This window comes from Geotrypetes seraphini, chromosome 3, assembly GCF_902459505.1.
Source record: "Geotrypetes seraphini chromosome 3, aGeoSer1.1, whole genome shotgun sequence".
NCBI classification, from domain to species: Eukaryota; Metazoa; Chordata; class Amphibia; order Gymnophiona; family Dermophiidae; genus Geotrypetes; species Geotrypetes seraphini.
In genome coordinates this window covers 341,599,064-341,613,962 of record NC_047086.1, presented here as the reverse complement: position 1 = coordinate 341,613,962, position 14,899 = coordinate 341,599,064, and the positions used below count along the sequence as shown (strand labels likewise).

General features: G+C 47.0%; 1 protein-coding gene across 3 annotated transcripts in view; it reads right to left on the bottom strand.

The window, feature by feature from the left end:
- The window catches only part of CLIP4 (CAP-Gly domain containing linker protein family member 4), a 93,582-nt gene that overhangs the window by 43,966 nt on the left and 34,717 nt on the right, over window positions 1-14,899 (bottom strand). For all 3 annotated transcript variants that reach the window (XM_033939162.1, XM_033939163.1, XM_033939161.1), the window contains exon 6: window positions 9,280-9,398. In XM_033939162.1, coding sequence (XP_033795053.1) covers window positions 9,280-9,398 — 119 coding nt within the window. The remainder of the gene's footprint in view (window positions 1-9,279; window positions 9,399-14,899) is intronic.

Below are 14,899 nucleotides of genomic sequence, written 5' to 3'. Positions count from 1 at the left end.
AAAAGACCTTTCATGAAGCGGGAAACCACAGGATGAACTGAGATAGGCTTCCGTCAATCGGCTGATGAAAAGCCGCAATGGCACTAAGGTGGACTCGAACCGAAGAGGACTTGAGCCCAGCGTCAGACAAGTGCAACAGATAATCCAGGACAGCAGACAAGGAGGCAGAGAGAGGCTCCAACTGTCGAGTAGCACACCAGGAAGAAAAACAGGTCCACTTCTGATGGTAACAGTGGCGAGTGGACTCCTTCCGAGACGCCTCCAGAACATCCAGCCCAGGCTGGGAAAACTGGAACGAGGGCATTAAGTCTCGAGGAACAAAGCTGTTAAGTGCAGAGACTGGAGGTTGGGATGAAGCAGAGAACCCCAACTCTGTGTAAGCAGAGAAGGAAAAATAGGTAGAGGAAGAGGCTCCCCGGCACTGAGTTGCAACAGAAAGGACAACCACGGCTGTTGGGGCCACTGAGGAGCTATTAGAATCATGGTGGTCCTCGTGGACTTGAGAGTGACGAGAGTCTTGAGAATCAGAGGAATGGAGAGAACGCATACAGGAACTCGTTCGTCCAATCCAGAAGGAAGGCATCTGCCTTGATCTTGAGAGGGGTGTAAATCCTGGAGCAGAAGCAGGGCAACTTGTGATTGAGGGGGGACGTGAACAGATCAACGTCCGGAGTCCCCCAACGAGCAAACACCTGACGCAGGGTCCCGGAGTGGAGCGACAACTCGTGAGGCTGCAACAGACGACTCAACTTGTCCGCCAGACAGTTCCGCTGGCCCTGAATGTAGACAGCTCGAAAGAATATGTTGCGGTGGATGGCCCAATCCCAGAGCCACACCGCCTCCAAGCACAGGAACCCGGACCCCGTGTCCCCCTGTTTGTTGATATAATACATGGCAACCTGGTTGTCCGTGCAAACCAGCACCACCCGGTCATGAAGCAGGTGACAAAAGGCCTTCAGAGGGAGGAAAATCGCTCGAAGCTCCAGAAGATTGATGTGACAAAGGCAGTCGGTACGGAACCAAAGACCCTGGGTGCGCAGACTGTCCAGATGAGCCCCCCAAGCATAGGTCGAAGAGTCCGTCGTGAGGACCATTTGAGGAGGAGGAGCCTGAAACAGAAAAACTCTGGAAAGATTTGAAGAGAGCATCCACCAACAGAGAGACCTCAACAAAGGAGTCACAATGCATCGAGAGAGAGGATCTCGATCCTGATTCCATTGGGACACCAGAGTCCATTGAGGAATACATAAGTGAAGTCTGGCAAAAGGAGTCACGTGAACCGTGGAGGCATGTGACCTAGGAGGACCATCATGAGACGAGCTGGCACCGAGGGCAGATGGGTCACCATTCGACACAAATGGATAAGGGCCTCCTGACAAGGCCGAGGCAAGAAGGAGCAGAGACGAACCGTGTCCAGGACCGCTCCAATGAACTCGAGAGACTGAGACGGGCAGAGGTGAGACTTGGGAAAGTTCACCTCGAAGTAGAGACTCTGAAGGAGCACGATGGTTTGATTCGTCGCTCGCAGGGCTTCATCGCGAGAGGACGCTTTGATTAACCAGTTGTCGAGGTAGGGAAACACCTGCAGGCCACGGATACGCAGGGCCACAGCTACCACAACCAGACATTTTGTGAAAACCGCCAGGTCGAAGGGAAAAACACGATACTTGAGATGGAGATCCCCCACCCGGAATCTCAAATACTGGTGAGAGGCCGGGTGTATCAGAATGTGTGTGTATGCCTCCTTGAGGTCCAGTGAGCACAGTCAGTCCCCCTCATCCAAGAGGGGATACAACGTGGGAAGGGTGAGCATTCTGAATCATTCCCGGACCAGAAACTTGTTCAGAGCATGGAGGTCCAGGATCGGACGTAGATCCCCTGTCTTTTTGGGTACCAGAAAGTACCGGGAATAAAATCCGAAGTTCCAATGATCCGAGGGAACCTCCTCGACTGCCCGAAGATGAAGCAAGGCACGAGCTTCCTGCAGAAGGAGAGGGAGCTGAGATTGAGCAGAAGAAAAATCTCTTGGAGGCATGTCCGGGGGTAAGTGACTGAAGTGGAGGGAGTACCCCTCCTGGATGATAGACAGCACCCAACTGTCGGTGGTAAGACTCTTCCACTGGGCATAGAAATGATGGAGATGACCCCCGATGGGGAAGGGGGAAGACTCCAGAAAGGGAGCCTGAAAGCTCGGACTGGAATTGTCAATAGAATGGCCCGGTCTTCGCCGGGGCCGGCAGCTGAATCTTAGGTTGACGTGGCTGCTGCTGCAGGGGCCGTTTTGCAGGAGGCCTCGAGACAGCAGGAGTGGATTTTTGTGGGTACCTCCAGAGAGGAATTTTATATTGTCAAACCAGAGGAGCCTTCAGCTTAAGTTTCACCAGAGACGCAAAGGACCGCTCGTGGACCGAGAGACGCTTCGTGGCATCTTCGATGGAATCATCGAAGAGCTCATGACCCACACACGGGAGATTAGCAAGGCGATCCTGCAGATTCAGATCCATGTCCACAATCCGGAGCCAAGCGAGGCGACACATGGTGATGGCAAAGACTGTAACTCCCAAGGACAATTCAAATGCGTCGTAAGAGGCCTGGAATATATACAGGCAGAGTTGGGAGAGGGTCTCCTCGAGGAGGCGAAACTCCCGACGCTGAGGCTCTGGAACGACCTCCAGGAACGAGCGGAGGACACTGACACAGAACCGGAGGTAGGAAGTGAAGAAGTTGTAATTAAGGACATGGTTCGCCATCATCAAATTCTGATAAAGGCAGAATTTGTCCATTGTGCAGCCCTCCCTGCCCGGAGGGACAGCAGCGTAAACCCTCGACAGGTTTGATTTCTTCAAGGAAGACTCAACCATCAAGGACTGGTGGGAAAGCTGAGCACTTTCAAACCCTTTTACCGGGACAGTCCGGTAACGGGACTCCAACTTAGAGGGAATAGCTGTAACAGCATACAATGATTCCAGGTTCTGGAGAAACGTCTGCCGGAGAAACTGATGCAACGGGAAGCGAAGCGCCTCACGAGGTGTATTGTCAACTCCCAATTCCACCAGGTATTCCTGAGTAAAGCGGGAGTCGGATTGAAGATCTAGGTTCAGAGCTCTGCCCATGTCAGAGATGAAACGAGAAAAGGAGGAGGTCCAAGAAGAAGACTCATCCTCCGGGGAAGACTCTGACCGAGATCAGGGTGCAGCCGAGAAAGAGGGAGAAACCTCCCTGGAATAGTAAGCAGGGGCCTCAGAGTTCCGTGAAAGGGAGACCGAAGAGGTTCGACTAAGGTGTGTAGGGGGCATCGAGGAACAGCCCCGTGCCAGATGGACCGGGGAAGACCCCCGGAGTCCGAGGAAACCGCTGGGAAAGCCTCAGAGAAGACGGGGTATAGGAAAATTCCCCAATCGGCTTCGAATGAGAACCTTGAGAAGCTGGTAAGCGCCTCGAAGGGGAACAGACACTAGAGTCCAATTCGAGGATAAGCGTGTGTCTAGAGGGTCTCGAGGTCGGAGACCTGCCCCAACAGGGCGGAGAAGACCGGGGTTTTTTAGAAGAGGCAAGCCTCGCTGCAGCAGCAGGGGACAATGTGGCCCCCGCCTGGATCCTCGAAAAATCACCGGTGACTCAGGGGAGGAAGACACGCTCGAGGGAACCAGACGGGTCTTACGAGTAAGGCCTCGAGAGACGAGAGGACGCTCAGGCTGGCCAGACCGCAATTGGGTTGAGACCGAGGTCAAAGGCGTCGAGGTCGGGACTAGTTGGCTTAACACCGAGGAAAACTGTGTGGTAATAATAGCCTTAAGCATGTCCTCAAACATAGGCACCGAGACCAAAGGTATGTGGGTCGGAGGTGCAGCAGTGCGCTCCTTCAGGGGTGACCTCGAAGAACAGTATTCCCTACGTAAGGAGGCACGCTTAGAGTGATGTTTCGAAGACGCCGACGAGGCGGCGCTGACATGAAACTCCGAGGAAGGCTTCTTTGCCGGCACACCTGAGGAGGAAAGTGGAGATTTACCCGAGGCCGGAGTAGCAGGAGGGGCCGAGGCCAGAGCCTTCGAGGCCGAGGCACCCAATGAGGGCACCGAGGCCGAGCTCGAGGCCTGTCCCGCAGGATCCATGGGGCCAAAGAGTTGGATAATCTTGGACACCCTCCGACGAAGAGCTTGCGGTTGCAAGGTCGCACAACGGGGACACGAATCAGCGCGGTGCTCTGCACCCAGGCACTCCACACACCAACGATGAGGATCGGTGATGGAGATAACCCGGTTGCACTTAGTGCAGTTTTCAAAGCCGGAACAAGGCCGGGACATAAGAAAAAAGAGAGCCGCTGCCCTGCGAGGCCAGGCGGCCAGAGGTCAAAATTATACGAACTGAAAATAAAGAAAATAAAAGATGCAAGCACAGCGACTCAAAGGAAACAAACCAAATAAGCCGCGGTGCAAGAGGGACAAAGAGAACGCACGAAGTAAGGGAGCAGTGCTTCTGGCTCCGTGGAAAACATTGAACTGAGGACACGCTGAGGAGACGCATGCCCTAGGCAGGGCAGGAGGGGCACGCGTGCATGCACGGGCCAATCGCAAGCCTGAAAGTCTTCGAGCAAGTCTGCTAGGGGGATTCGTCGGTGACGTCACCCACATGTAGAGAACATCCCATTCTTCTGCTTCATAAACAATATCTTGCCTATATTCTTACCCTTACAGTATGCTCTAATAGGAAGTTCCTTAAAAACTGTATGCAGTTGCAAAACTCAACAGTGAGACCAGATAAAGTGCACCAGATTGGAAGAGTGTTGAGAAAGATATAATACTGCATCAAAAATTTTCACAGGACAAAATCATGCTCACAAGTATGCTTTATGTATCACCAAAATTCAGATAACCTCCATTCAAAAATCTACTTCATTTCTCATGGATTTAGCAGCCTTTGTGATGAAACAAAATTATTTCTGGTTTGAGGGACTATTCTATCAGCAAATTCATAGTATGGCTATAGGGGCTACTCTGGCCCCTTTGGTGGCCAGTCTTTATATGACACACTTTGAAGAAAGCTTACTATATGGATCATATTTTTCATCTATTATGGAAATGCTTTTTAGATGACTTTTTTTTCATCTGGACAAGTACTGAAGGATCTTTGTGAAGTTTTATTCAATGGCTGACTTCTTTGGACCCTAATTTTTCAGCTACATATTAGCAATATATCAATTTTGGATATACATATTATGAAGTACAGTGGTGCCTCACACAACGAACTTAATCCGTTCCAGGAGCAAGTTTGTTATGTGAAACGTTCGTTGTGTGAAACGCGTTTTCCCATAACAATACATGTTAAAAAAAATAATTCGTTCTGTAGCATAAAATATGCTAAGATGACATAAAAAAAGATAAATTTTTGGTTATTATTTTTATTTAGATACATCTAAAAACATAATTGTTTTTTAAAACAACACACATTTTTTAAATTTAAAGACAGACTAAGTAGAGTCTAATTTTACAGTGAGAGGGCAGAGTCTCAGCGGCAAAAACTGGGACTTAACTGTTCATTTTTTTTTTTTTCTACCGTGTTTCCCCGATGATAAGGCAGGGCCATCAAATAAGACAGCCCCCCCTTTTTAGAAAAAAATGTAAAATAAGGCACCCCCCCCGCAAATAAGCCACCCACCGATACCTGCGCTTACCCGAATCGGGTGGTACGGTGGGTGACTCCGTGTGGTCCCTGGCACCCCCGACACGATCGGGGCAAGAGGGAGCGCAAGCCCTCTTGCCCCCCCCGACTCCCCGACACGATCGGGGCAAGAGGGAGCTCAAGCCCTCTTGCCCCCCCCCGACTCCCCGACACGATCGGGGCAAGAGGGAGCTCAAGCCCTCTTGCCCCCCCCAACTCCCCGACACGATCGGGGCAAAAGAAAGCTCAAGCACTCTTGCCCCCCCGACTCCCCGACACGATCGGGGCAAAAGGGAGCCCAAGCCCTCTTGCCCCGCCGATTCCCCAACTCCCCGACAATATCGGGCCAGGAGGGAGCCCAAGTCCTCCTGGCCACGGCGACCCCCTAACCCCACCCTGCACTACATTACGGGCAGGAGGGATCCCAGGCCCTCCTGCCCTCGACGCAAACCCCCCCTCCCCCCAACGACCGCCCCCCCCAAGAACCTCCGACCGCCCCCCCAGCCGACCCGCGACCCCCCTGGCCGACCCCCACGACACCCCCAACCCCCTTCCCCGTACCTTTCTGTAGTTGGCCGGACAGACGGGAGCCAAACCCGCCTGTCCGGCAGGCAGCCATCGACGGAATGAGGCCGGATTGGCCCATCCGTCCCAAAGCTCCGCCTACTGGTGGGGCCTAAGGCGCCTGGGCCAATCAGAATAGGCCCGGGAGCCTTAGGTCCCTCCTGGGGGCAGGGCCTGAGGCACATGGTCGGGTTGGGCCCATGTGCCTCAGGCCCCGCCCCCAGGAGGGACCTAAGGCTCCCGGGCCTATTCTGATTGGCCCAGGCGCCTTAGGCCCCACCAGTAGGCGGAGCTTTGGGACGGATGGGCCAATCCGGCCTCATTCCGTCGTTGGCTGCCTGCCGGACAGGCGGGTTTGGCTCCCGTCTGTCCGGCCAACTACAGAAAGGTACGGGGAAGGGGGTTGGGGGTGTCGTGGGGGTCGGCCAGGGGGGTCGCGGGTCGGCTGGGGGGGCGGTCGGAGGTTCTTGGGGGGGGCGGTCGTTGGGGGGAGGGGGGGTTTGCGTCGAGGGCAGGAGGGCCTGGGATCCCTCCTGCCCGTAATGTAGTGCAGGGTGGGGTTAGGGGGTCGCCGTGGCCAGGAGGACTTGGGCTCCCTCCTGGCCCGATATTGTGTGGGGAGTTGGGGAATCGGCGGGGCAAGAGGGCTTGGGCTCCTTTTTGCCCCGATCGTGTCGGGGAGTCGGGGGGGGCAAGAGGGAACCAGGCGGAGAGAGGGCAGTTAAGCGCAGTGCCTGCGCGGAAGGATGCAGCTCGGGCGACTTCGTTGTGTGAAACGAAGTTCGTTGTACGGATCAAGACATAAAGTTCGTTGTGCGCAGCGTTTGCTGTGCGAGGCGTCCGTTATGCGAGGCACCACTGTATGATGTTTTATCTCTACCATTTTGCTCCGTAAAAAGACGGATTGAAATAATTATCTCCAGTTCCATAGTTTTCATCTTTACAAAATTATGATGTACGTAGTCTCAAATAAGGCCAGTTTTGCAGATATGGTAATTATGTTCTTCATTGTCAGGAGGATTTAAATATCAATTGTAATCAAGGCTATCCGAACTCAGTGATATATAATGCATTGCACGATTTGCCCAGTGGAAATTATCGTCTATAATGTGGAAGAATCGGATGTTTTCTACCTCTATTTCTAAAGTGGTTTATGCCATAACTTGCCCATGTGATTATGCTTGAGACAGATTAAAGTTTCTTGAAATAAAAGCTGTAGCCCTCTTGAACTGGTTTGTGTGAATGAACCTTATAGTCTGCACTGCTAAACAAATTAGTTAACTGTATGACTTAATTTTTCCTTTTTTCTTGCTTTTAACATTATTTTTGCATTTACTGGAGACTGGCATATGACACAGCCACACAATGAATGAAACAAATTCATATCAACATTAAGGACTCCTTTTACAAAGGTGTGCTAGCCGCTACCGCCTCCTTTAAAGCAGGTGGTAATTTTTCGGCTAGCGCGCACTAATCTTGTGTGTGTGCTAAAAACGGAAGCGCACCTTTGTAAAAGGAGCCCTAAATGTCTCCTGCTACTAACTTCCGACTATAAAGATAAGTTCTTTTACTTATATTGACAAAAAGTGATAAAAATATTAAATACAGAAGACTGAGAAATAAATAACTGAATTGCTGAATATGCAAAACAGGTTGGATATTGAAATATTCTTTTTTTTTTTAATCTTTATTCCTTTTTATTTCTTTCAACAAGTGTACAGTATTATTACAATTAATTTACATAACACACTTGGCATTCTTAAACAATATTATTATACATGTTTTTATTCCCCCCCCACCTTCCACCCTTTTCCATATCAATAAAATATTCCTTCCAAATGTACATAAGTTCTTTTACTTATATTGACAAAAAGTGATAAAAATATTAAATATAGAAGACTGAGAAATAAATAACTGAATTGCTGAATATGCAAAACAGGTTGGATATTGAAATATTCTGATGGATCCAACACAAATTATTTGACTATTAAGAATAAGGGTGGAAACATTTTGTTTAGGATTATCATTTATTTCCCCTATAGTAAGTTTTGGTGCAGTTTGGGGAATATTTTTTTTTTAGAATAGAACCATACACTTTTTCATACTGTCAATAAATTAGTCACAGGCTCAAAACAAATTCCCTTTTCCATATTCCCTGTGAAAAGAATACACTTAAATATTGTATATTTTAGAGAGACCGAGCTTTGGGTTCACTTCTTTGATGATATATTTTACTAGTAGAAAAGTATGGAAGAAAGACCAAACGGAATTGGCCCCACTCCCAACCCCTGAGGTACTTCACTGTTACAGAGATTTGTTTCAGTCTGTCTGATTTATCAGCACTGAATACCATTTCTGGCACCAGTATCTCCCCCACATCTTCTTTGATGAAGACCGAAGCAAAGAATTAATTTAGGGCTCCTTTTATGAAGGTGCGCTAGCGTTTTTAGCGCACGCACTGGATTAGCGCGCGCTATAGCACGTACTAGCCGAAAAACTACCGCCTGCTCAAGGTAGCGGCTAGTGCGCACTATTCCGCGCATTAAGGCCCTAACGGCCTTCGTAAAATGAGCCCTTAATCTTTCTGCTATGGCCTTGTCTTCTTTGGGCCATCTAGTGGTCCAACTGATTCTTTTCCCAGCTTCTTGCTTTTAATATACCTAAAAAAAAAAGTTTTTACTACGTATTTTTGCCTCCATTGCAATCAAGGTCTCTCTTTGCCTTCTTTATCAGTGCCTTGTATTATGCTGTTTCCTATTATTTTCAGTTGGATCCTTCTTCAGCTTTCTGAAGGATTTTCTTTTAGCTCTAATAGCTTCCTTTACCTCACTTACCAACCAAGCCAACTGCCTTTTGTTCTTCTCCTCCTTTTTTAATACAATGAATATATCTAATACTCTTGAGCAATGGCAGTGGATCTGTGTTTCAGCTATAATCAAGAAACATAACAAACAGATCAATGCACACGATGACTGTGGGTTAACATTCCTGTTAATGACATGAGGAAAGAAAGATGAATGAATTATATACTTCTTAATGCTTTTAAAGACAACTTACCCTAAAAGCAGGATTGGCCCCATTTTCCAACAAGCATTTAACAGCTGCTGAACACAAGTTAGAAGCAGCAATATGTAGGGCTGTTCCAAAGTCAAAGTCACTGCATGTGGAATCCACATCTGAAAGTCAAATGTATTTTAGCATGATTTGTAAGAATTAACATTTTTCTTTTCATATTAAAAACCAGGATGAAGCCTGTAAGAAAGATTGATCATAGCAAGTATTATCCGCAAATATGGTCAGCCCAAGGAACTGGTGCTGTATGTACCGTATTTTCAAGCATATAACGCGCACGTTATACACGATTTTACAAACCGAGTATAACCATGTGCGTTATATGTGTGAGCGCGTTATACAAATTCTCAGATTCAGAATCTCGGAGAGAGCGAGACCAGAAGGCTTTGAGCATGCGCAAATGCTCAAAGCCCAGCACAGGGAAGAGGGAGGATCTCCCTCGCACCGCCCAGCCCAGCCCAGCTCAGCCCAGCCCAGGCGAGGGAGGATCTTCGGGCACTGGCACTGGTATGTCTTTGCATTGGTGCTGGTGCCCAATCGGGTAAGCGATGTCTTTGCGGTGCTGGGGGGGATGTAGGATCGCGGGGGAGGAAGGGTGACGTGAGCGGGGGGGGGGAGGATGCTGGTTCGCAGGCCAGAAGAGGGAGTAAGCGGGGGTGGCGGGAGGAGGTTATAGCAGCATGTGCGTGCTATATAGATTTTTTTTTACAGCAATGCTTTGTTCCCGCGCACTATACGTGTATGCGTGTTATACACGTATGCGCGTTATATGCGTGAAAATACGGTAAACCTTAAGTTGTGCTTCCCTTCCACCAAGCAATTCAAGTTACTATTACCACCACCTCCCCTGAAGTTCAATTAACTCCCCTTCCTTTCTCTACTCCAGCATCTCCTTCCCTCTTTTACCTGCCATGTCCAGCATCTCCCACCCTTCCCTTCTATGGCTTGCTTCTACATTTCTTTTGCTGCCAACATCACTCCTCAACCTTCACCCAGGTCATTAGTCTCCTGCAGCTCCAAAGGTTGCTGTTGACAGGCCTGCTGCATCTAGCCCCCTTTGACACAAATTTCCAGTTTGAAGGAGGGGAATGCAACAGCCCTCGAGCACATGCATGGGCTCAAAGTCCATCACTGCACTCACAGCAGATTTTCAAGTGATATCGACCTACCGCCTTGTTAACTTTCCCAGTGTTGTGCTGCAGCCCCAGCCCCCAAAAGAATCCTGCTACCCTAGGTGAACACCTAGTCTACCTATTGATAGGATGGACCCTCTCTGAAAACTCCAACAGTAAATTCAAAACAGAACACGCATAAAATGAGTAAACAAAAAAAAAACAAAACCCCACATACGGTATACACATATGCATGCACACAGAAGAAACTTAACTCCTAAAAATACACCAGAAACATTAAGTTTTTCAGAAAAAGCAAAAGTTACTTACTTGTAGCAGATGATCTCCAAGGCAAGCAGAACTAGTATTCTCACATGCGAGTCCCCAACAGAGCCCTGGTGTAGATGCTACCCAGCATTCATCTCTCTTTAAGAAAGGGGGTGGGGCTTGACATACCTCCTTACTGTAGTTACAATCAAATATGATTTCCATATCATTTACAGAAGGCCCGCACCATGCATACATGATTGACTTCTTCAGCTTTATGAAGTATTTTCTTTTAGATCTAATAGCTTCCTTCACCTCACTGGATTCATGTAGGACCATCATTCTGTTCCAACAGCATACAGATAAAAATGCAACTTCTAGAAGAGGTAGGAACATACATGCGAATACTAGTCATCCTGTGCTTGGAGAATACCTGCTACAGGCTCACCAAAAACAAAACCACGGCAAGTCCAAGCAGAATCAACAAACAAAAACAGATCTCTTGTGAAGGTGAAGGTGAAGCCTGGAACAGAAAAAAATGAATCTAGGAGGGTGGAGTTGGGTTTTAGAAACCAAAAAATTCTGCAAGACTTTCTGTCCAAGCCAGGTTTTTTTTGTTGGGTTTTTTTTTTTTTTTTTTTAAATAATTTTTATTGATAATGCAGCCAACATCAAAACAGGAAAACAGAAGTCACATCACAAAGAATAGACAATAACAGAACAAACTGTCCAGGGAGGATAACAGATATTGCATCGTATGCTGCTCAAAGATGTGAATGTGTGGACTGAAGACTATGTCACAGCCTTGCAAATATCTTCAATGAAAGCCGACGACATGCCCCTCCAGGGTCAGCCCAGCCTAGGCATAAGTGAAAGAGATGCAATCTGCTAACCAAATGGATAAAGTGGATTTACTGATGGCTGCCCCATCCTGTTCAGATCAAAAGAAACAAAAAGCTGGTTGGATTGTCTATAGGCTTTAGTCTACTCCAGTTAGGTAGCCAAGGCTCACTTGTAATTTAAGTTGGGTGGTATGCTTTCACCAGGGTATGAGACTGTGTCTGAATTCAAGAGGACCTGGGATAGGCACGTGGGATCTCTCAGAGAGAGAACGAGATAATGGTTACTGCGGATGAGCCAGTTGGACTTTATCTATGTTTCTATGGGAAAGAATATTGGTAGGATGATTGAATAGTTAAGAAGGAACTCTTGACACCACCTTAGAAAGGAAGCTAAGGTGAGTACAGCGACTTGAGGGAGCCTAAAGGACATCGAACATAACATCACAACAGAGTTGCCATACTGGGACAGACTGAAGGTCTATCAAGCCCAGTATCCTGTTTCCAACCCAGGTCAGACGTACTTGGCAAGATCCCAAATAGTAAAACAGATTTTATGCTGCTTATCCTAGAACATCCTGCCCCTTTCCCTTATGAATACTCCCTAATAGTCAGGACAACCTTAGGCACCACAGACCCACCCAAGGAGGAAGCGTCATGGGAGGGGTGGAGCAAGGACAGCTACCAGGAAGTATAAAAGGATAGGCCAGAGCTGGAATAAGGAGGCCCAGAGAAGGAATAAGTGGGTCCACAGCATATGCCTCCACTACCTATGTGTAGCTACCCTAACTTGGCTGAAGTAAGGCAAACCTTAACTTGGATAATTTGTGGGAATTCTGTTCTTGAGGCCTGGCTAAAGCCAGACTAGAATTTGCACAACTTAAGAGAGACTGTATAAACTACAACTTTTGGGCCTGCCAGTCACAGGCCTATCTAAAGATTTCTTCTGAATTTCAAGAGAGACTTTACCTTCATTTCCTGTATCTGTGAAGTAACAGACCAAAGGCTATGTGCCCATGCCAAAAGATGAAGGCAGAGAAGCTGAACTGTTCCAATGGCATCATCCTTTAAGGAGTGGTGCTGCCTGAGACTTCTAAGTGTGCTCATTGCAAAACAAGAATTAATATAAAAAATACCTCAAAGGGCTCATTGCAGTCAACTTCCAGCAAAGCAGGAAACTGCTGAGACCAATGCAAAGGTCTGGACAATTTCCTGGAGGACAAGTACATAGTTTGTTATTGAGAAAGATATGGGGGAAGCCACTGCTTGCCCTGGATTGGTAGCAAGGAATATTGCTACTCCTTGGGTTTTGGCCAGGTACTAGAGACCTGGATTGGCCATCACGAGAACAGGCTACTAGGCTTGATGGACCATTCGTCTGACCTAGTAAGGTTATTATTATGTTCTTATCTTGGCCCTACAGTTGTCGCAAACTGCTGCTTGAATCCTCAAGTGCAGAGAAGTTTTACTTTTCTGTCATGTAAGTCTAAACGTTTTTAGCCTACCTCTTTAAGAATTGAAGGCCATTCCCAGGAAGGGGTTATAACTTGCTCATCAACTTCCTGTCCCACTGGAGTAAGTCTGAACATCCTACTCCACAAACATCATCTCAAAGAATGTTCTATGCAAAAGGAAAAGCATTGAAAGGATGCCCCAGCCCTTGCAAACTGGAATCTTCCTCCAAGGATTCTTCCTGTACTGTAGTGGAGATATGAAGCATGGAAACCACCTGGTCAAAAAGGGAGGATACTTCCTAAAGAGCCATACCAATTAATAGTCACACTCTTCCTAAGGAGAGAGCTCTCTGAGTTCAGGAATGTCACTCCTGAGGATGAACTTTTCATTCTTAGTGTTATCCAAGACATTTTCAGAAGCAGCCAGAAGCTGGACTAGAGCACCTACAATCTCAGAACCCCCACTCAAGACCTTTGGACATTATGCTGTCCACATATCAATCTATGAGTACTCTGGAGCCTCCCTGTTAACCTGAAAAATCTGAGCCAAAAAGTGGCACTGACAGAACCAGCCCCTGACTACCAAAGAATGCCCTCACAAGGCATTCAATAAAGGTGAAACAAAACTGTGGCCTCAATTTGAGTACAGGGTGTCAGTGTCCTGGGCGGTTGGCCTCCATTCCCTTCAAACCCAGTACTTTAGTCACTAGCACTGCAGATAAGGAAAGATGGCTGCAGAACAGATTTGCCACCCATAGCCCCCTCAGTAGTATTTCCAAAGTCTCCAGGAACACAAAGTAGATTCTGGAGAAAATGGAAAAGTCAGTTAACTACTGTTACTGTTCTGCCAGCTCCCACAAGCACTGCAACACCTGCCACTGACCGCTGCCAATCTGTCTGCTAGGGAATAGCCATGGCACTACCCTGATGCTGCCCAGTCCTGTGCTTGACTCATGGGATAGAAAGCAATGTTCTGTTGTGGATTAGAAATTGGTTATTGGACAGAAAACAGGAAGTAGTACTAAAAAGATAATATATTTTATCAAATATTTTCCAGTAAATAGGGATGGTATGCTGAATCATAGGGCTATCTGCAGAAGATGTCAATCACAGATTTTCAACTCCTCCTCCTTCTCCACAATCTATGCTGCCCCCTTCAGTTCATACCAAAGCTGGTGACAGTCCTACAGAAGATAGGAGAAGAAGGAGGGATATGAGGAATTTCCCAAAATTAGGTGTCTGATCTGCTCAGAAGAAGTTAAAACAATCACTAAAGAAACAGTACAACCACTTCTTTAATTTTCTCTAAGCAGGAATTATGTGGACATTGGCTGTTCCTGCTGCTGGATAAAGTTCTGTAATTCCTCTGGATCATCAAAAGTAATTGTTTTATTATACAGCAAGGAAATTATCATAATTTTAAAAAGATTTGGGGGCCATTGATTACATATTCTAATGATCAGACACCTTAAACACCTTGTTATTATATAAGATATAGGTGGGGTGGGATTGGGAAATATGTTATTTAATTGATATATTATTAATGGATGGGGGGGTGGGAAGGGATTCTTTTATACTTTAATGATTATAAGTAAGATTGTCAAGTGATTTGTTTAAAATTTTTTTTTATTGTTTATTATACACTTGTTGTAAGATATGAAAATGAATAAAGATTTATAAAAGAAACAGTAATGTAGTCAAAACATTAATAAGCCTCTACGAGGAACAATGAATCCAAGAAAATACAAATGAAGCAAGAAACAAACAGCCTGAACATTTATTATGCTCAACCATTCCTCTCTTGTAATCCTATACACAATCTCTTCTGAATCCAATAGTCGGACAGTGAAATATTAGCTATGGAGCTGATCATTAAGAATGAGTCAGAAAGCAGGCACATCAGATAAATTGCTGGGCAGGGGGTTCAGCATAC